Below are 19,233 nucleotides of genomic sequence, written 5' to 3' on the forward strand. Positions count from 1 at the left end.
TTGTTCCCTCTGCCTGCCCTGCCCCGCGGGGAGTGGCCGGGCAGGCAGTGCTCGTCACGTGGGGGCCCTAAATAGATGTATAAAGGACGTACAGTGAGCCCGGCGAGGCGGAGAGCATTTAGTGGGATTATGGAGAAATCTTTTTTCCGACACTGGGACTGGAGGTTGCAATCGTACTCCTGGCAACTTGTTAGCGGTTAGCCTCGCACTGGTTCTAACTTCGGGTCGCTGCTCAGTGCCAGTAAATTCTGCTGATTCTCCTTCTGTATTCAGTAACTTCCCGTGACTCTGGACTGTCTGGATTCTCATGGGAACTGTAATTCTCTTGCTTTGGATTTGATCCTGGTTATTGCCCTTTATTGCCGTGTTTCCCTCTGACCTTGCATGTGGTGTAGGCTTTTCTCTTAAACACCTTTGAAAGACAATTTCAAGGTCTAAAGGTTTGTTTTTTTCTTTTTGAGTGGGGTTGGCTGGCACCGTTTTTGATTTAGGGTTTGTCTGCTTAGGAAAGCTGAGTAGTTACACAGGTAAAACCATTCATGTCAGTACTCTTACATCCACAAGCGACAAAACTTAGAACAAGCAAGCACTTTGGTCTACTAAGAGTAAACCAGTGTTATTTACATTATTTAAATGTATCTTGAGGCTTATTTTATCCCTAGCCATTTTCTGGTGTAGGCAGGCCTTTTGAATTGAGTCTGACACAGGATGTGTAAGGACAAGCTGTGGTGGACTGAGCAGGGCTGTTTCCAGTACTGCTGTTCCTAGTTGTCTGCCCCATTGCAGAAATGTATTGCCCCCAGAACAGTGTCTAAAAGGGAATATGTATTTTACCTGTTTCTGCTTTTAGTCCAGTTTTCTTGGCATCAACTGCAGTTGATGAGACATGGCAACGTTTCCTTCCTGCCACCTGTTTTGGCAAAGGCTTAGAGGAGACAGTCACAGCAGTAACATCAGCTGCCACAGCTGGATTCACTGGAGGTTAGTTGTCAAGCTCTTAATCTCAGAGTATCTGTTCTGAACCTTTTTGTTTGCATTTTCTTATTTTTGTGATATACAGACATTTGACTGTTCTCCACCTCATGGGAAAAGAGAGCAACAACCTCACAGTATAGATCTGGCATAGCAATTAGGATGCGTTCCTCTCACTGCAGAATAGTCTTGCCCCATGACTGTCACAAAATCAGAAGTTTGTGGAACTGAAATAAAAGAGATGCTTTTCCCCTTTCCTGTTTCATTACTTTAGTAATTTCTTGTATCTTCAAGTCTGTGGCACCTAATGTATAATCCTTTTTTTCTCTGGTATTGCTGTATATCTTTCAGAAAATAGCAGAAAACACTATTTGCAAAAATAAGTGTTTTCAGGGACTTGCCTGCCTTTAATTTTTGAAAATACCATTTTAAGTGCTTCAGCATTCAAAGAATTTGTCACCTTCACCAGTGACTTGTAATGCTGTGAAATAGAGACACTGTAAAACAGTGGGTTTAGCATAGAAAGGAGCCAGCACTGGTTACTTTTGAGTCTGTGGGATTTTTCTGAATTTCTTCACTATTACTGTAATTCTGTACATTTTACTTCGATGATTAACATTTTTATGGCATTAACATTTCATGTAGGTTGCTAGACTTCCATAGTGTTGTGAGATTTTCTTGGAGACTTCCTCTGTTTATGACCCTAAAAGTTTTGAGGACTTTGATTTGAAGTTCTTGGTTGGGATAGTCCCATTTCCTCCTTTCACGCCAAGGCTGTCATTCCTTTGAAACATCCTCTCTGTCACTGTCCAGCTCAGCAGACTGTGTGTACAGACCACGCAAAAGCTGCCAGGTCCCTTCTCATCAGCTTGGGGTGCAGGCAGAGTTTCCTAGTGCCTGCCTGCCACCTCTCCATAAACATACCTCGGAATAATTTGGTCTGCCATGGATCACTGCTACTCTGTAATTTGCTTCCGCTTTCTAACAGGACATGTTTGTGGAATTTTCCTTGTGTATGACTCTTCAACCAGTTTAAAATCAATAGAAATTAAGCTTTCCAGTAAGGTTCTGTGATGCAAATTGAATGTTTTCAGAAAGTCCAAACCAACCCTTGTCTGACATCTCATCTTCACCTCTGGAGTGTATTGGACTGTCAAGAATGTAATTGAATTGTCCAGGAGATGGTATTCCTGGAGGCAGAGTCTTATCTGCCCTTTCTTTATCTCTTATTAAATTTCTATTTCTTATCATCATACCTGAAATCCTTAGTGATTCCAAAAGAAAACCACAGGATTACTTTTTTTTTGACTGCAAAACAAAGGTTTTGCATAACATCCTGACTGCTGAAGCAGCAGCAAAGTTTTGAGGTTATTCTTTTGCTTCTCTGAGTAATTTCTGCAGTCTTGGGTCAATTGCTGAGAGTACTTGACTATGCATTTCATAATTTTTCTGCTTGATGGTTTAATTTCTCTCAGTTGCTCACTGTCATCATTTGTAGTCCCTTAGGGTGTAGTTCACAAAGGATTTTAACTAAAATTGATGTTTTCTTCATCAGATAAAATGATGGAATCCTGTGGATGGACATGATGAAAATTGCCTTAAAATGGCTTAAACCTAGTTTGCTTTTTTTAAAATTCCATTTACTTAGTTTCCAGCTGTTTCCAAATTTTGTCGAAGTCAGTTTAACTTGCTTGTACCTCAGTTGTAAACGTGGTTTGCATAGCCCTCACCAGACAGCTTTGTCACACTGACCTTTGCTAAGTAAGTGTATTCATAGACATGTGTGCAGGTAGTTTTTAGTGCTCCCATGGAGTATTTTAAGAATAGTGGGAATTTGTTAATATGGTTTTCTGTCTTGTCTGGAACAATTTGACTGATGCGTAGGCCCATGGATACCAAAAGGTGTTTGAAATCACCTGTTTCCTAAAAGCAGCAGTCTCACCGTTCCTGGATCCTTGACTCCAGGTCTTGTGCAGTGTGGTGAGCAGGATCAGTCTCGCTGTGTTGTTGCTTCTTGACGTTTTACAATTTTAAAACGTTGTTATTCTTGTTCTGAGAGCTTGTTGGTGCTTTGTTGAGGTTCTCCAGATGCCAGAGAGCAAAATGAACTTTGAAGCAAAGGTATACATATAACCATTTCTTTTTGTGTATGGTTGCATACGTATAAACCAGGGCACAGTCTTGAGAAGGCTCTAAGACACATAAACCTTTAACCATTGCACTATATTTGCCGTAATTTGGTTACCATGGTATGCACAGCTAGTAATGAATACCTGTGTTGCCTGCTATTTTGCTCTTTTCTGTTGTGGACTAGGCTGAGTTCTCCCAGACCCCATGTGATAGATGGATGGATGGATGGATTGCTGTCTTGCTTTGTCAGCCCACTAGCAGATGATATATGGATCTAATGATAACAGTGAATACTTATGTCAATATTTCATTTTTTAAAACTGGCACAGTTGTTTCCTTGCTGCTTAGTGAACCCAGCTGGTTTTCAGAGCAGAGCTAAGCGTTTGTATTGATAGAATGAGGCACAAGTCAAGTACTTTTAGGAATCTCTATGTTTCAGAATAAGTTGGAGCTAAACGATTTAAGGATTTGTCTGCCCTTGCCTGTATGTAGGTGTCTTTATAGAGCAACAGGTCTGAAATTCAGGGAATTTGGTGCATTTTTTTGAGCTGGCTGTTTTAATTGCAAAAAACCTTGATCTGATTCTGTTTGCCCGAAAGGTGCTTGCCCTGCTGTGAGGATCTGCCCTTGACATGAGGTTTGTGGGTGTGCTGGAATGAACAGGCAGTGCTTGATTGGACTCAGGTGGACTGTGCTCATATTTGAGTGGCACTGGCTCACTGACAGGACTTTTGCAGCATAGTGATGGTGATGGAAGCACTTCATGTTTACATTAGAAGTCCCATAAGTTTTGGTTATTCTGAAATTTCCAGGGGAAAAGATGAATGAAGAGGATTTGTACGCTTGCTAGCACTTTGTTCACTGCTCCACAGGCCAAGTGGTTTGCTACTGATGGAGGTAACAGAGTAAGTATGAACTGGTCAGAACTGCCTGCTCTGTCCCAGATGAGGCTGGTGGAGAGGATGCCAAGGAAGGCTGCATGGCAGAGCTGCTCTTACCAGTTTTCCACCAGCTCTGGACTGGCCTGTGGCAGTGTGAGGTGCAGGAGAAAAACGTGCTTTGAATTTGATGTGACTGGTAATGGCGTGGGAGCTTAAAGGTGTGCAACTTACTGTACAAGGAGCTCATCCTACATAGGTGACCTATAGGCTCATTGCTGAGCATAGAGAAGATGATGGTTATTGTTTGGAGACTAGTAATCCCAGGTTGTTAAAAGTCTTGAATCCGTGTCCAGTTTTGGGACTTCGACTTGGAGTTGTTGGGAGGTGTGGGGAGAGGTAAAGGAAGCACTCGTCTGTCCTTTGCTGTCAGTGAGCAAGAGATTCATGAGAAGTGGTGACCATCAGTGCGCATGGAGGGGATTTCCCTGTCCTCCCTGCCCTGGCTCACGTGTTGAAGTTGTGTATAATGAGAAAAGGCTTTTCTCGATCTCTCCACAGTGCGTACCAGAGTTACCTTCTTATTGTTCTCAGCCATGCATGAGGCACTGGATGCACAACACTAAAGTATTTCAGGCCCTCTGTAGACACAGACTCACAGATGTGCACTGACCCTGTGGAGGAACAGGATGAACCTCTGTCTTCCCCCTGTGTGGTAACTGTTTGTCCTTGAGTCTGTGACTATGGGAGGGTGCAAGGGGCGTGTTCTTTTCCCCAGAGATTGTATAGCATCACCTGAGCAGCACCAAGTGGTGATGGAGTCTGAATTTAGATCACACATGCAATGTGTGAGGCTGTGCCCAGGATTTTTTGTCTGGGGGTGAATTTTCATGGCGCTCACAAATACTCTGTAGAGTCTGTCACCAAGTGTTACACACTGTGGGTGCCCAGAAGTGTCTGTGCAACTGGGACACTAGTGAAAACAGGAACAACCACATGTTGAAGGAGGAAGCCATGGTGAGCTGTTTGACTCACTGTGCTTGTTTGTCCCTGTTAGTACAGCCCTTTTAACACCACAAGTAAGGAAGAGAGTTTCCAGCAATACATTTTCTGCCTCTGCTTTGTTTATACACGGATGGCAGTGGTGGTGGGAGTGAATCCTGGTGCAGTGCTGCAGCTGTTCCATCCTGAAAGTTCTGAAAACTAAATTCACTATGACAGTAGGTGTTGCCTAAGCTTCACTTGGCCAGCTTAAATTTAGTGAGGTCCTTTCTGTCAATACAGGACCTTACCTGAAGTAATTGAATGGCATCTATTCACAGTTTAGCTAAGGCATCCACTTAGGGTTTTGGTTTGAAGGTGGGTCAGTCCCTTGTGCTGAGTGAGAACCAGGGATCCCAGCTGGGGTGGCTCTGTGGGTGGATGCTCATCTGGGCTGTTTTGATGATGTGGGGAAGCCCAGGTGTCTATTACTGGTATGACAGGTTAAGGAGGCAGACATGCAGGTGCCAAATGTGGGGGGGAAAATATCCTTAAATGCTGCATTTTCAAAACTAGCTAAGTATCATTTACCTCTTAGACCTTCAAAATTCCTGTTTCTGTTTGATTTCAAGAAGAATTATATCTTAAGGGAGTGAGCTGTGGTCTGAAGCTCATCAAATTTGAATTAAGACTTAGAATTTTAGTAAAACTTTTTCCAGTGGTGCCAGAGAGAAGTGAGTGTGATTTTTGGTTTTTCCCAGCATGGCTGCATTTTTGAGGGGAGAGATAGGAAGGACCTTGGGGATTGTATGTTCAGGAAATCAGCCAGTTTGAGTGAACATTTTGGTCTCAACCCCAAGCTTTTCTGTCAGGCTAATGTTTTCAGTGTTACCAGGCCAAGTTTCATGAAGACCAGACTGTAATCTAGCCTGAAGGTGATGTGGTCTTGGACAGCACTTGAGGTTGGTCTCAGCAATTCATTTTGAATGACACATTGTCGGAGTTGAAAGTACACATAAAATAGCAGCACCAAACAGTAAAATCTATGCATGGCTGATGGTTGGGCAAGTGTTGCTGGGTCAACACAGAAGTGACTGAACTGGAATTTGCCTTGTCTAACCTTTCAGTTTGGTATTTCATGTTTCTCCAGTAATGTTCCCAAAAGTGGGAGTTACAAGATCATTTCAGTGCAACAGCCTTTGTACACTGCTGATGGAAAGAGGGTTTCCTATGAGAAGTGCCTGAAAACTTGTCCCAGTTACTCCAGGATTAGCCAGGTATCCTGTGACTCTCGAGTCCAGAAGCTGCACCTGAAATCCTCTGGTTCTGCTGAGTCACGAGCAGGCAGGAGCTGGAATTTGTCCTGATGAAATGTCGGGCTGCTGCCAGCTGGGTATGGTCATGGCTAAGGCAAGAGATCAGTGGGGGGAGGGGGAGAAATCTAAACGAGCATTTAAAAATATTATTGGGGAAGAGAGGGAGATTTTCTATATCCCTTAAAGGGAAGGGTGCTTAAGACACTGAGAAACTTGTCCCATTTCTTTTAATCTTGTGCCAGAGTTTTATGTGGCTCTGGACTGAAGCAGGGCTTGATGTCTAGAGCTTTTAGCTGTATTTTAGCAGCAGATTGTCTCATCTTGTGGCAGTGTAGAAATCACAACTCTGTCACAAGTGTGAGAAAGGGTAAATAAGGCACTTCCTAGAGATCCTTTTATTTTTTCCAGAAAACAAACTCAAGGACACTGGGCTGTCTTGAGTTGGAACTGCTTGTGAGCTTAGTCCTGCCTGTTCTTTTTCATCTCCCACCTCCCTGTGAGACTATTGCTTTGGGGCATAACAGGGAATTGCCACAGACCACTTCGAAATCTTTACGTGCTACTTCTGTAACTTGCTGTATGCCTGTCACACTGTCAGAAAGATTTCTCACAGGGATGTGTACAGAAGAAGGAAAGTATTTCCTTGTGCCAGGAGAAGTGGCCTGCCTTTTAAGACAGGAAAAGGCAATACAGCATGTGCCATTTAAACTTTCTGACTCTCACTCTTCCTTCATTTGCCCTTACAGTGAGTCTGTGTTTTTGTGTTTCTGGAGGGTTTTGTGTGTCAAACAATAGCTGGACTGTGGTGTCCAAAGGCAGTTCCCTGTGAGAAATTCACTACCCACAGGAAAACTTGGCTCGTGGCCTCTCTGTAGCCCAGGAGGGTTTGCTGGCAGAGCCCCCAAGATGCCGGGGAGCATGTGACGGGCAGGCTGGCTCGGCCGCGCTGCCGGAGCTGGGGAAAGGCTGTGGAAAGTATTCAAGGCTCCCCTGAAAGTTTAACGTGCAGAGAGGGCGGCTGAGTTCTTGCTGTTTCCCCTCGGTTTTGGAGCTACCTTTGCTGCGTGCGGAAACGCAGATTTCTCTGTATGGTGGGGGGTTTTCTTTCGAGCAGTGTCGAATAATAGCTCCTTTATGCCTGTGCGTGTTATTGAGGTTATTTACATAACGAGGAGCTGATCCCGTTTCACCTCCGGCCGCCATCCGACCCTTGGAGGTTCGCGTCGGTCGGAGGTTTCACTGCCTTGGCCCAGCGCGACGGGCAGCAGGGGAGGTTCGGGCAATTGAGGTTTGGAAAGTCAAGGCTTGCTGCACCCAGCAGTTGTGCACAGCCCAGGCTGGGCCTCGCCAGCCGGGGGGAGGCTGTTGGTGGTGCAGGGATAGCTGCTCTGCTGGTCACTGCTGCCTAGGCCCAGTGAATGCAGACACAAACCCATCTCGAGCGAGAGGTCTGAGCTCGGTCCACCCTGGCTCCTTGTCTTCCCAGACAGGCCTTTGCCTGCAGCTTGTGTGGGGAAGGAGCTTGGAAATGCTGATGGAGGGCTGTGGGTGATAGGTGACAGCTGCCACTTCTATGCAGAAGGAGCTAAGAGATTGCTTAGCTGATAATTAGTCCTAAGTTTAGTTGGGGGAGGGGGGAGCTATCATTATCAGCTTTATGGCAAAGCAGCTCATTGCGTGTCAGTCCAACATTGTAAAACAAACCCACACCAAACTACTACCATCTACCTCTTCCCTGGTCCCACATACAAAAATGAAGTAAAAATGATGCGACATGTCATTGATGGAAATCTCTTTCTGCTTTTCTTTTGCTGTGAAAGCCTTTTTAGGGGTGTACAGGGAGACCTCATCCTATAACAGAGATGCAATGCTTTGTTTCTACCCCGGTAGGTTTCCCCATGTCCGTGACGTGTTGGCCGAGGCTCTGCGGCTCCTCTCCGCCCTTGGAGCGGCCAGTCGCTGCCCTCTGGACTCCGTGATCCCCGACGGGCGTCATGAGCATTGCAATCCCTCTGGGAGTCACCACACCAGATACGTCCTACTCCGACATGGCTGCAGGATCGGAGTGAGTGTTACCCCACGGATGAGGAGAAAGGAGGAGGGGAGGGTGTCAGAGGGTTGACCTGGAGTGGGGCTATAGAATCAATGCTGGTGCTGCTGGTCCACTGGCTGTGTGAGAGATGAATGCAGAGACAGACTCTGGGTGTTATCAAATGCAGTGTTACGGAAATTGGTAAGTTTAACAGAGGAGACAGAGAAAAGGAGAATTCCGACAGTGTGAGGCACTCAACCATGGGGTTTATGTCAGCTTGACTAGTAAGTCTATACTCAAGTGCTGGCAGTTGTGCGTTTGCTGTACCCGTGCTTGATGTTGACAAGGTACAAGGCAGCTCCTTTTCCAAAAGCTGTAATATTGGGGATCAGCATGCTGAACCTCCCTCTTAGTAGAGTCTTCTAGTGCAGACTCCGTACCAGTCTTACAGGACGGATTTCCGGACCCCTTTGGAGCTTGGCCAGAGATGTGAGACAGCATCAGCCTGTGCAGACACCTTTATTTTGTTCCTGCCCCTGAGCATGTTACAAGCAGCACACCTCAGTGAGCCATCTTTCAGGGTCCCCACCACAGGGCCCTGCGCAGGGCTCTCACTGCAGTTTTATCTCTAAGGCCTGTTGGAGGGGACTTACCATTTCTTTTAAAAGTCTGTGCTTCTGCAGTGTCAGGAACATTTCAGATTCAGGAAATACTGCATTGTGATCTCTTCTTAAAACCCTTGTTAGAATGATGTCAGCTCTGATGAGTACTATGTTTTTGTCGGGGGTGAGAGGGAGGGCTCAAGTTATTTCTGTGTGCTTCTACCTCCTGCTTGCCTGCATCCGTCTTTGAGATAGGGACTATAGTATCTCTTTACAAAAATCTATAAATGGCATTTTGGAGATAGATTTCCCCCATGTATTATTTAAAGGTACCTACTGTGCAAATACCTGTGTGTCAGGTTGATCAGTGTAGAAAAGAAATTACTCCAGACTCTATTAATTTTGAGCTGTAAGAGCAGTGGGCTAAGGTATGAATCATTGTTTTTCCCTTCCATCTTGCCCTGATTTGACTATGCACAGAATTTGACTACACAGTCGCAGTCTCTGCAAGACTGCTAATGCTCTTTTTTGTCTGCCTTGGCACTGGCCCCATTCTAGGCATTCTTCTTTGTGATGCTTCATTCCATACCAAAGCCCAAATTTTTACATGTTGTTTTTAACCAGTGAGTCGGAATCCAGTAAGTCACTCATCTGCAGTGGGTACATGATCCTTCACTTTTCAACACTGAACATTCAGTATTGCTTGTCACCCTGCTTCTCCCACAGCAGCACTTTGGAGACTCAACATGCAGGAATTTTAAACTGTTTATGACAGGAGAAAGAGTGCTAAATAGTTTGCTGATGTTCTAGGCACTTTGCTTTCAGAGCTGAGCATGGCAGCGAGGAGAGCCAAAGATATCTGCGCATGTCCCTGGTAGCCTTTAAATATCAGAAAGGCTGACTGTAAACCTTCTGCAAAGCGTTTTCTTCTTCCCTTGTAAGAAATTTGTAGGCCCAACTTTAAGCTAGGCTGGAGTGCTTTGAAAAAAGGCTTTTGAAGATTTCTGAATTGGTTTCTCTGCTTTCTAAAAATTGGGAATGCCAGAACTCTTTTCTCCAGGCTTTACACTGATTCACTGTTCCTGCTAAGTGTCCTTCGTGGCTCTGTTCAAAGTTAAGACTACCCTTCACTTTGCCTATGAAACATTGCTAGTTTGCTGCATGAAGTCTGGTACCTGAACTTCTTGTCTCTTACAAGGGCTTGATTTCCAAGGTGCGCGTCACGGAGGCAGTGGGAAGGTGAAAGGAAAATCAGCTGACCCTCTTTGCAGGCTGAGCTTTAGCATCTCCCCCAGCCTCTGACACGGAGAGGAGGTGGTGAAGGGTGTTCATCTGAGGGTGCCAGGGAGGCTGCAGAGTAGTTGTGCTGTGTTAGGCTGGCTGCATACTGTAAGTTGTGGAAGTGCTTGGCGGGCTGCTGCTGTGGAACCATGGGCCCCAGCGTTGTTGCCCCTGGACACCGTTGCACCAACAATCCTGAAGTTTTATTGCTAATGCTTGCGGCAGCATTGCTGGTATTCCAGGCTGACTGCGGTTAGGAATGTGGGTGACTTGGAGAGAGGACGTATCTGCTGTTTAGGCTCTTTTCCTTCCTTCTAATATTGTTTCTGAAAATACGATTAAACCTGAATGGATTTAACACTGTACCAATCTGGAAGTCCTAAAGGAGTGTTGCAAAGATCCAGCAAGGCTGGATTATATGGCAGGCTCTACACAGTGCCTTTTATTAAGAAGTATATCTTTTGAGAGGAACCCCCAGCTGTATCTCAGGCTTTTGACAATTCAGCTGGCTGTAGTCACACTGAAAACCAACTGAATTTATCATGTTGTGCTCCTAAATCCAGAGCTACAGAACTGTCGTTTGCGTAGGTTTAAGGTCCCCTACTTTCTGCAGTTCTTTGCACAATAAATTATGGTTCTTTTACGTTGCAAAGACAGATCCACCTTATTCCAGAATAAGCCAGAAGCTCAGAGGTTGGTGTGTTGGAGAATAGATGAGGTTTAGTGGCAGGGTGGGGCAAACTTCAGTGCAGCAGAGATTTCAAGAACTAATAGGAAGTCCAAAGGGCACAGGGGTTAGTGTTCTTGGGTGTTGCCCACACACTGCCCCACGCGTGATCGTTGGGCATTGTTTGAGTGCTGCCAGATTCTCACTGACAATGTAGAATCCACTGAGAATCCTGTGAGATCTCACCAGAGCAGCAGAGGTCCAAGGTAAAGTTTTCCTTTTTTTATGTTTTTCTTTCCTGCTTGTTCAGCTCCATGCTATAATTTGGAGCAAGATTTCATCTGTAGACATTACTGTGATTCAGTAATACTCTGCTGTGTGCTGATATGGGCCCTAGTCCTCATCTGTGCAGAGGTTATCTGACTTGTATCTTCCGCTTGTAAGAGACAGCGTGTTTCCTTGCTGGTGTTCTGTTTGTAGCCTCATTATCTAATATCCCCTGCATTGAATTGCAGCTGTCCCTTCTCTGAGTAAGGTTTCTGCAGCTTTCTGCTAAGGATATACTTTTCATTTTTAGCTGTTTTTTTTCACCACCCTGTGGTGGAAGAGTGCATTGTACCTCAGCAGCAGATTTCCTGTTCTGCACATTGCAGGTTGCTGTATAGAAAGCAGAGGGCGAATCTGATCTGGTTTGGGACACTGTCTGTCCAGGTCATGGATTTTGTTGCCTCTTTGTAACAGGAATCTCCAACTCCGGGTAGTTGTTGTCAGGATAGCTGCAGGTCTCATGCAGGCTTTATCACAGGACGTTGGACTCAGCTAACAATTAGTATCTGAGGGAGAGAGAAACAAGCGCAGGTGCAGGAAAGCTGCTTAGCTGCAGTTGAAATAAGCTGTTGCAGAAATAAAATGGCAGCAGTGTTCAATGGCTTTCAGATTAGGCTGGCTGAGTTCAGATGTGAATGCTGAACTAGACCCAGTTTCCTCAACAATAAGGAAACTGAGCTTCTTACATGCTAATTATCTTTTTAACTTCCCAGATTGAGACCCAGTTTAATGAGTTACTAGGCTGGTCCTTACTCAGTTCCTCCACTCTGAAAGCAGGTTCATCCTGTACAGCTTCTGCACACATGATGCTTGGTGAAGCACGTAATAACACCTTGATTTCACGAAGTCTCTTCATTTTGAGCTCATGTGTTCAATAGAAAAGAGCAGTGAAATACTGGCACTAAAAAAAATGATGTTGTATTGATGGGTTTTACTTCTGGCCCTTCCTGCAGCCCAGAGTCTGTGGAAGCTAGTCCAGCTGTCAGTGAGAAGAATGTGTACTCCAGCCACGGCTATGGGGCCACCCAGAAACACAGCTATCGCGGGCTGCCTTACGCAGTGAGTACTCTCTCTGCAGTGAATCAGCTCTTTACTGTCTACTTTTACTCTTTTCTCCTTGTTCCGTAGTTCTTTGCCTGTTAAGCCTTAGGAGTTTTGACTTATTTATCAGGGAACACTGAGTTACAGCTGAGTTCTGCCATACATTTTTCATTTGTGTGTTTATTGTTTGTGAAGTGTTGCATACTCTACAGCAAGCTTTATTAGCGTTCTAGGTGATAGATTTTTAACTGAATGAAGTATATGAATGAAGTATGAATATATAATATTTTCCTGGTGGTAATTTTATGCCCCATTTGGTTTATTGTGCACTATTTATACTTGTTTCAGCTGCGCAGATTTTCATAGTGGTAACTTACAACAATGAGAATCAAGGAACATTCAGGAAGAGTGGGAGCATGGCTTGAAGCTATGGGATGAACAGGCTGTCACGGAATCATTGAAGTTGGAAGGGGCCTCTTGAGATCACATAATCCAACCTTCCTGCTCAAACTGACTCTGTTTGAGCAGGTTGCCCAGCACCATGTCCAGTTGGGTTTTGAATATCAACAGACAGAAACTGTGTAATGTCTCAGGGCACCTGGTTCCACTGTTCAAACACTGATGTCCTCTCAGATTATTAGCAGTACAGCAGTTATTGTCAAAACAGCCTGGTTGTTTTCCTAGGTTTTGAGTTTAATTCACTGGTGCTGAAGGAAACCACATCTTTCAGAGCTATTGCTTTACTTTCTTGATAGATTGAGGAATTCAGGCTACTGTTTTACACCAGTTAAATATTAACTTGGGGACTGTGGATTTGGGACTTCAGTTTCTAGGCATCATATCTTCATGTTAAAAGTAGTACTGCAAATACTCATTTTCAGGATCATAATTATGGAGCCCCTCCTCCTCCAACGCCGCCAGCCTCTCCTCCTGTCCAGACCATTATACCTCGTGCAGAACTGAATGGCCTGCACTCACCTGATGAGGAGAACTCCGGGGACAGTGAGAGCTCCTCAGAAGGAGAATCAATTCCTACTTGGTGCCACTGCAGTGTCTCCCAAGATGGTTTCCTCCTCAAGTGTGAAAAGTGCAGGTATGCTTTGGTGCAGTGCAGATCTGGGGCTGCTCCTTGTGTTGATTTCTCATATCGAACCGTGTCACCTTTGGGCTGTGGGACAGACTTCCTTTTGCTAACTGGAGCGTTCTTGCCAGTGCTTTACCCAGTATTGACCCTCCTCCTTTGCGTTGTCAGCCTGACAAGTGTTGGTGGCACCAGGAGTGGAGATGAGGATGTTAAATCGATGTTCTTATCATCCTGGGCCCCACTGAGGGCACTCATCTTGTGACATCCTGTTGAATTTCAAGTGACTTTACTCCTACAAACCAGCTTCAATTGTGCATTCTCCTTTGGCAGAGGAATGAGCAGGGGGAAGGTGATCAGACTCCGGCGCCGGAAGCAGGACAATGTATCAGGTGAGCTTGAGGTTGTAATTCTGATAATGGTGACTTTTGTTTTCTTTGTATGAGACCTTTGTCTTTTGGATGCTGTAATCATCTAACTGTGATCAGTGCCCGCTAATGTTCTTTGCCTCCCAACCGCTGGGATTTTCTCCTCTCCTTACGCTTCACCTCAGTTAGCTCTTGGGAAAATCAGATTATCTTGTGAACAGAAAAGGAAAATTTTCATCAGTGCCATTCTGTGACATACCAGATGTTTGGGAGACCTGTTTCCAGCTTGGGTGGGAAAACAGAGGTGGTATAGTTGTCTCAGGGAGGAGTTATGCAGGGTCAGCAAGTCGTCTTGATGAAAATGGACGTGAGGGTAAGCTGTGCTCTCGGGGATGAGAAGCTGTTGCTAACGAAGCACTTCTCTCTCTAGGCGGGGACAGCAGTGCCACTGAGAGCTGGGATGAAGAACTCTCTCCCTCCACGGTGCTGTACACAGCCACGCAGCACACTCCCACCAGCATCACGCTGACTGTCAACCGCGTCCGGAGGAGCAAACCCAAGAAGAGGAAGAGGAGTACGGAAAAAGCTCGCACCGCTCCAAAGGCCAAAAAGATCAAGGTATGTGGAGTGAGCCAAGGTTGCTGCAGTTCCTACCAAATGCTGTGTGGAGTGTTGTTAAGAGCAGGGTGACAAGCTGGAAGTAGACAAGAAACTTTTGTCCTGTCAGGAGTTGCTCTTTCTGGTGTAATAATGTGACGCCTTGTGTTTGTGACCTGCTAGAGTACGTGGCTGTTGGTTTAAAAATTACCTTACTGGAACTCCACCCTGATTTCCCAATGCTGTCCATTCATGCTTGGAGCTTGGACTCAATTATATATTTTCCATTCTGCTGTATTAGGATTTGGGGAAATAGCTTTTGGAGTCTGTCTGTGTGTGGCAAAGGGTCAGTCTCTGGACTGAAAAATGAAGAGAGCATGGTATTTCTTAGCAGGTTTTGTTGAGGAATTTGGGCTGCAGAGCTTTTTGGCACTGATTTTCAGGGACAGAGATAGTGCCTGTGTGGAAAACTATGTAGGTAGTGATGAACATTTGTTGAGGGATGACTTTACTGTCTTGTTTGTGAGGGTTTGGGGACTGAATAATTTTGAATTGCTTATATTGGAATGCAAGTGTGTGAGCAGCTGGCTCTTTCCCATCATCTGCTAGCTTTACCATGTTTTTCCACAGGTTAGGTTTCCCTTGAAGTTCTTCTGGTAGGCACTGATGAAATAAAGGCTGAGGGCAGGAGCCATGTGAGGTCTTCAGGCTGGTTTTTTTTTTGGTTGTGAACCGCCTTGATTCTGTTGCTGGACCTTTCTTGTGTCAGAGCAAGTGGGGTTAGTCAGGACAGTTCTGGTTTTGATCCTGACATTTTTACTAAGTGTGAGGCAGGCTTTTTCAGTTCAGAAATCCTGGCCATCCAGCTTTTCTGCAGTTTCCACTGGATTTGCATTGCAGTCTTTTTGTTCAAGTCCATTGCTTGTGTAGGTTTTCCTGTAATTCTTGCCATCTTTTATTAAGGGTTGGGGTAAGGTTCAGTGTTGTTCTGTTGGAGTGAGATTTAGTGTGGTTCTGGGGTGCTAATTCCGAGGAATATACAACACTTTGTGTTTTCTCTCCTTGTTCGGGGCACAGGCCTTTCGAGAGGGCTCACGGAAGTCTCTGAGGATGAAGGTGAGTAGAACTGACAAACCTGTGTGATGGTGGTGGGTTTTTTCCCCTGTATTTTGTTCCTCTCTTGGTCTGGCTGGGTAACTCCTCATTGTGGGACCAGCCTTGGAATAAACTCAAGCCTTACCAGGCACTATGAACAGGCCTGTTCAAAAGGGTATCACAGGAATTGCCCCTTGAACCTTGCTTTTGCTTCTTGTAGCTGTCAGTAAGATGTCATCCAGTTCCAGGAGATGATTGATTCATGGCACTTGGGAGTGGGGTGTTTGATGTAAGGGATGTAGAACTGGTTGTGGCCGCTCTTGTGTGAGGGCAGTTATCATTTGATTGCATCAAAGCTATTTCAAGCTTGGACATCAAAGCAGTCCACAAGTTTAATGCTGGAAGTCCCTAGCAGTGCTACCTTGTTTTTCTTCACATCCTCTTACTAGGGATGGATGGGACCATGTATTTCTCTCTGACTTCCTGCAGTACTGGCAGATGTGGCTTTTGAATAGGAAGATTATTTGACCAAAAAAAAAAGGAGACCTGCACTTTGAGCTAAATGTGTTCCTCGAAACACAAGAGGTGCCTTAAAGTTTGCTCAGTTCTACCTGATCCCAGTCCTGTAGCTGGCAGTAGCTTCTAGCAGGTGGCTCAGAGGAAAGAGGACAATCCTGTGGTGTCTGTGCACCCATCTCCATAGTGTGCAAGTGCCATGAGAGGGTAGAAATGCATGAAAACTCTTTGGTTTTAATATATATGAAAAACAACGTTTGCTCTTCCGTTGTCCTTGTCACTAAGATCTCAGTGCCACATGCCTCATTATGAAGCCAGTTGAGTTACTGACCTCTGGAGTATTTGTTGAATTACTTCAGCTACTGTCAAGTAAAGAATGAAGCTTAAATACTTTTTTCCTACCAGCTTCTGTTTTCCCCTCCCTTACAAGACAGTATAAACGGATTACCTGATTTTGCCCTCTCGTCTTTACTCTGCTTAGGACTTGCAGTTTTAACCCTCTGGGTATTAGCTTATGCTCTACATTCAGTTTCTTGAAACTCTGGTGACCATTTAGCTAGAAAGTTCAGAACTATTTTTGGATCAGTCACTGCAAAGATTGAGAGGCAGTCAGCATCATCTAGCGTTATGTTGGACATGAGTGGGTTGACTGTAGGACATGAGATTTATTTGCCTTTGTGTGTTCTGTTCCTTCGCTTTTTTTAATCTACGAAATTACTGTTCCAAAGTGGCTTAAATTTTTTTGTCTAGCCATGTACTAGCCTAATTTTATTTTATGGGGCAGTACCAAGTACCAGCTCTCAAGAGGCTGAGCCCTGCACAGAATTCTCCAAAGATTCCTAAGTGGCACTGTTGTACAGTGCTCTGGAGGGTGTAGGTACTGAAAAATATGTCCTCGTAACCGACACTTTCATAGCTTGGAACAGATTTGCCTCTTTTTGTAGGATATTCATGTGCTCAGAGCAGTGCGGATAGGCTTTCCTGCTGTGTAGTAGCCATTCACTCTTTGCTGTTTGGTGCAGAATTCCCCTTCTGAAGCACATGCCTTGGATGAAAACACAGCTGAAGGGTGGGAGAATCGGATACGACTCTGGACAGACCAGTACGAAGAAGCCTTCACTAACCAGTACAGTGCTGATGTACAGAACCTGCTGGAGCGTCATCTAAACTCTAATAAAGACTATGTGGGCAAAACTGCTATGCTGGACACAATCAACAAAACAGAGCTGGCCTGCAATAATACTGTTATTGGGTCCCAGATGCAGGTAAGAACCAGCGTGGCAGAAGTGTGGGGTAGGTCAGGTCCTCTGGTTTGTAAGGCTTGGGCATGGGTGAGCAGTGTCGTAGCTGGTGTGTCATTTCAGACCAGCGGGCACAGGTTTGATATAAAATCAATCAGAAGAGATGCCAGCGCAAAGAGATTCAGAATTCACATTCAGACAAATGAATGTGGCTAAGTTGGGGATATTTTGTACAGTTCTGTGATGATGATTCAGGGGTGTTTTACCATAAATACTTCTGGTCACTGAGTGACTTGAGGCAGAACCAGATCTGTTACTTGCTGGGGATAGGAAATTTCATGCTTTCCTCCGGAGTTTTCCAGTCCCCTGTATTTTCATTTTAGTTCTTGGCTCATGTTGTGTGGAAAGCCAGTTTAAAGAACCTTGCAACATTATCTCAGTGTTTTGGATTATTATTTGGACTCTGGTAACTTCGAAATACTGCACCGCTACTGCTGATTTGAAGGAACTGTCTCTCCTTAACTTTTCTGCAATGGGCAAAGATTGGTGTCTTTCCAGCTTTATGGAGTGCATGTAAACAAGGAGAAACAGGCAAACAAAGTGTTTGTGTGGTGTATGTCCTTCCTGCTACTACTCTTAGCTGATGTTTCATCAGGTCTGTGCTTTATTGAACAGAGCACTGCATTCTCACCCAGTTTAGGCTTTGTGGGTCTTCCTTGTCCATGAGAGTGGAGATAGGTGCGTCTGAAAGGGTGGGCTCCAAAACAGATGTGGGGCACCTCTTCTACAGAAGTGGAGTAAAGTCAGAAACCTGAATATCAGGTATATGTTTGTGTTTGAATCATTCTTGTTGTATCAACTGACTCGCTACTCAGTGAAGTTCACATGCTTCCTCCCACCTTTCCCTCTGCGTTCATGGAGGTGCAGCACTTCAGGCAGAGTGCAGATATTGCCAGTAAGTGAAAGTGCAGAAAGAGGACTTTGGACCCAACTTTCTTCTACTCTTGCCTCCAGTTCTGCAATAAATAAGACTTCTGAGGGGGGTGGGGAGAAGCAGTTCTTGTTGGCTATGTGAGTAGCGTAGCCTTCTTGAAGAGAGGAACTGAGGAAATACAGAAAAGAAAGTTCTGCTTCTCGAGAAATCTTAATATTTTTTGAGAGTAAATGTGATCTCTTCTATCTCTCTCACGTGGGTTTTAGGAAAAATCCTGAAATTAGTTGTAAAACACATGCTGTTTCTTCTTAGCACCCTTGGAGTGCAGCAGGACAGAAGATTATAAAAGATACCATACACAAATGTCCTTTTCTTGTCATGCTCTCTTGGCCTCTCCCTTTACAGTGAAGACATAGGTTTTCCCACAGGGAAACATGGCCAGCATTTCAAATCAGAAGACTCCAAATGTGATAGCCCAAAGAAACAAAAAGATAGCAAGTTGCAAAACCATAGTGAGGTGCAGTTACTCTAAACAAGCTGTTGGTAGGTGTCTGTCACTGCACATGCTGGGAAGGTATGAAGGGTCTTAGTGGCTTTGTAGTTCCTCTTGGATACTGAGAGAAGACCAGGTGGCTGTCCTGGGCTGCTGCTTGTCAGCTCTTAGGTCCTGTTCTCTCTGCTGAGCAGGTGGCTGTGGATTGTTGTGATGAGGGCAGCCCACACAGGTGTGAAGTGTGTGCTCTCATCTTCTGCCTCCTATTTTTGTTTCAGTCATTTGTCTCATCTTTGTCAGACAAACTGAGAAGGCTCTTTGGTTTGCATCAGTTGTCTTTTAACTAGATATCATTACTGAACATAAAAAGAGCTTTTCTGGGAGATAAGGGAAAATAGGTACTTTGAGCTAGAAGAATGATCAGGAGCCTGTGTCAATATGCAGTTAGCAGCTCTGTGTTAGATGGGTATCATCACTGCTCTGTTTGGCCATGGAGACTCTGGAGAGAGGACAAAGGAATAAAAATAAAATGTTTTATATGCCCTGTATACTCTCGACAGTTGAGAGAGTTGTTTGGCTTGGGTCAACAATGATGCAAGTGTATACTCTAAAAAAAAAATAATAGATTGAGAAAGAGAACAAGAAAGTGTGACTGACCTTAAAAGCTTCCTCAAGCCAGGG

At 44.8% G+C, this 19,233-nt stretch overlaps 1 protein-coding gene across 1 annotated transcript in view; it reads left to right on the forward strand.

The window, feature by feature from the left end:
• The first annotated feature begins 8,159 nt into the window (after window positions 1-8,159).
• The window catches only part of SETD5 (SET domain containing 5), a 39,726-nt gene continuing 28,652 nt past the window's right edge, over window positions 8,160-19,233 (forward strand). The window contains 7 exon segments of the mRNA XM_009080602.1: window positions 8,160-8,342; window positions 12,140-12,245; window positions 13,109-13,320; window positions 13,642-13,700; window positions 14,107-14,294; window positions 15,351-15,389; window positions 16,907-17,149. Coding sequence (XP_009078850.1) covers window positions 8,272-8,342; window positions 12,140-12,245; window positions 13,109-13,320; window positions 13,642-13,700; window positions 14,107-14,294; window positions 15,351-15,389; window positions 16,907-17,149 — 918 coding nt within the window. The 5' untranslated portion in view covers window positions 8,160-8,271.

Source organism: Acanthisitta chloris, unplaced genomic scaffold, assembly GCF_000695815.1.
Source record: "Acanthisitta chloris isolate BGI_N310 unplaced genomic scaffold, ASM69581v1 scaffold6518, whole genome shotgun sequence".
NCBI lineage: Eukaryota > Metazoa > Chordata > Aves > Passeriformes > Acanthisittidae > Acanthisitta > Acanthisitta chloris.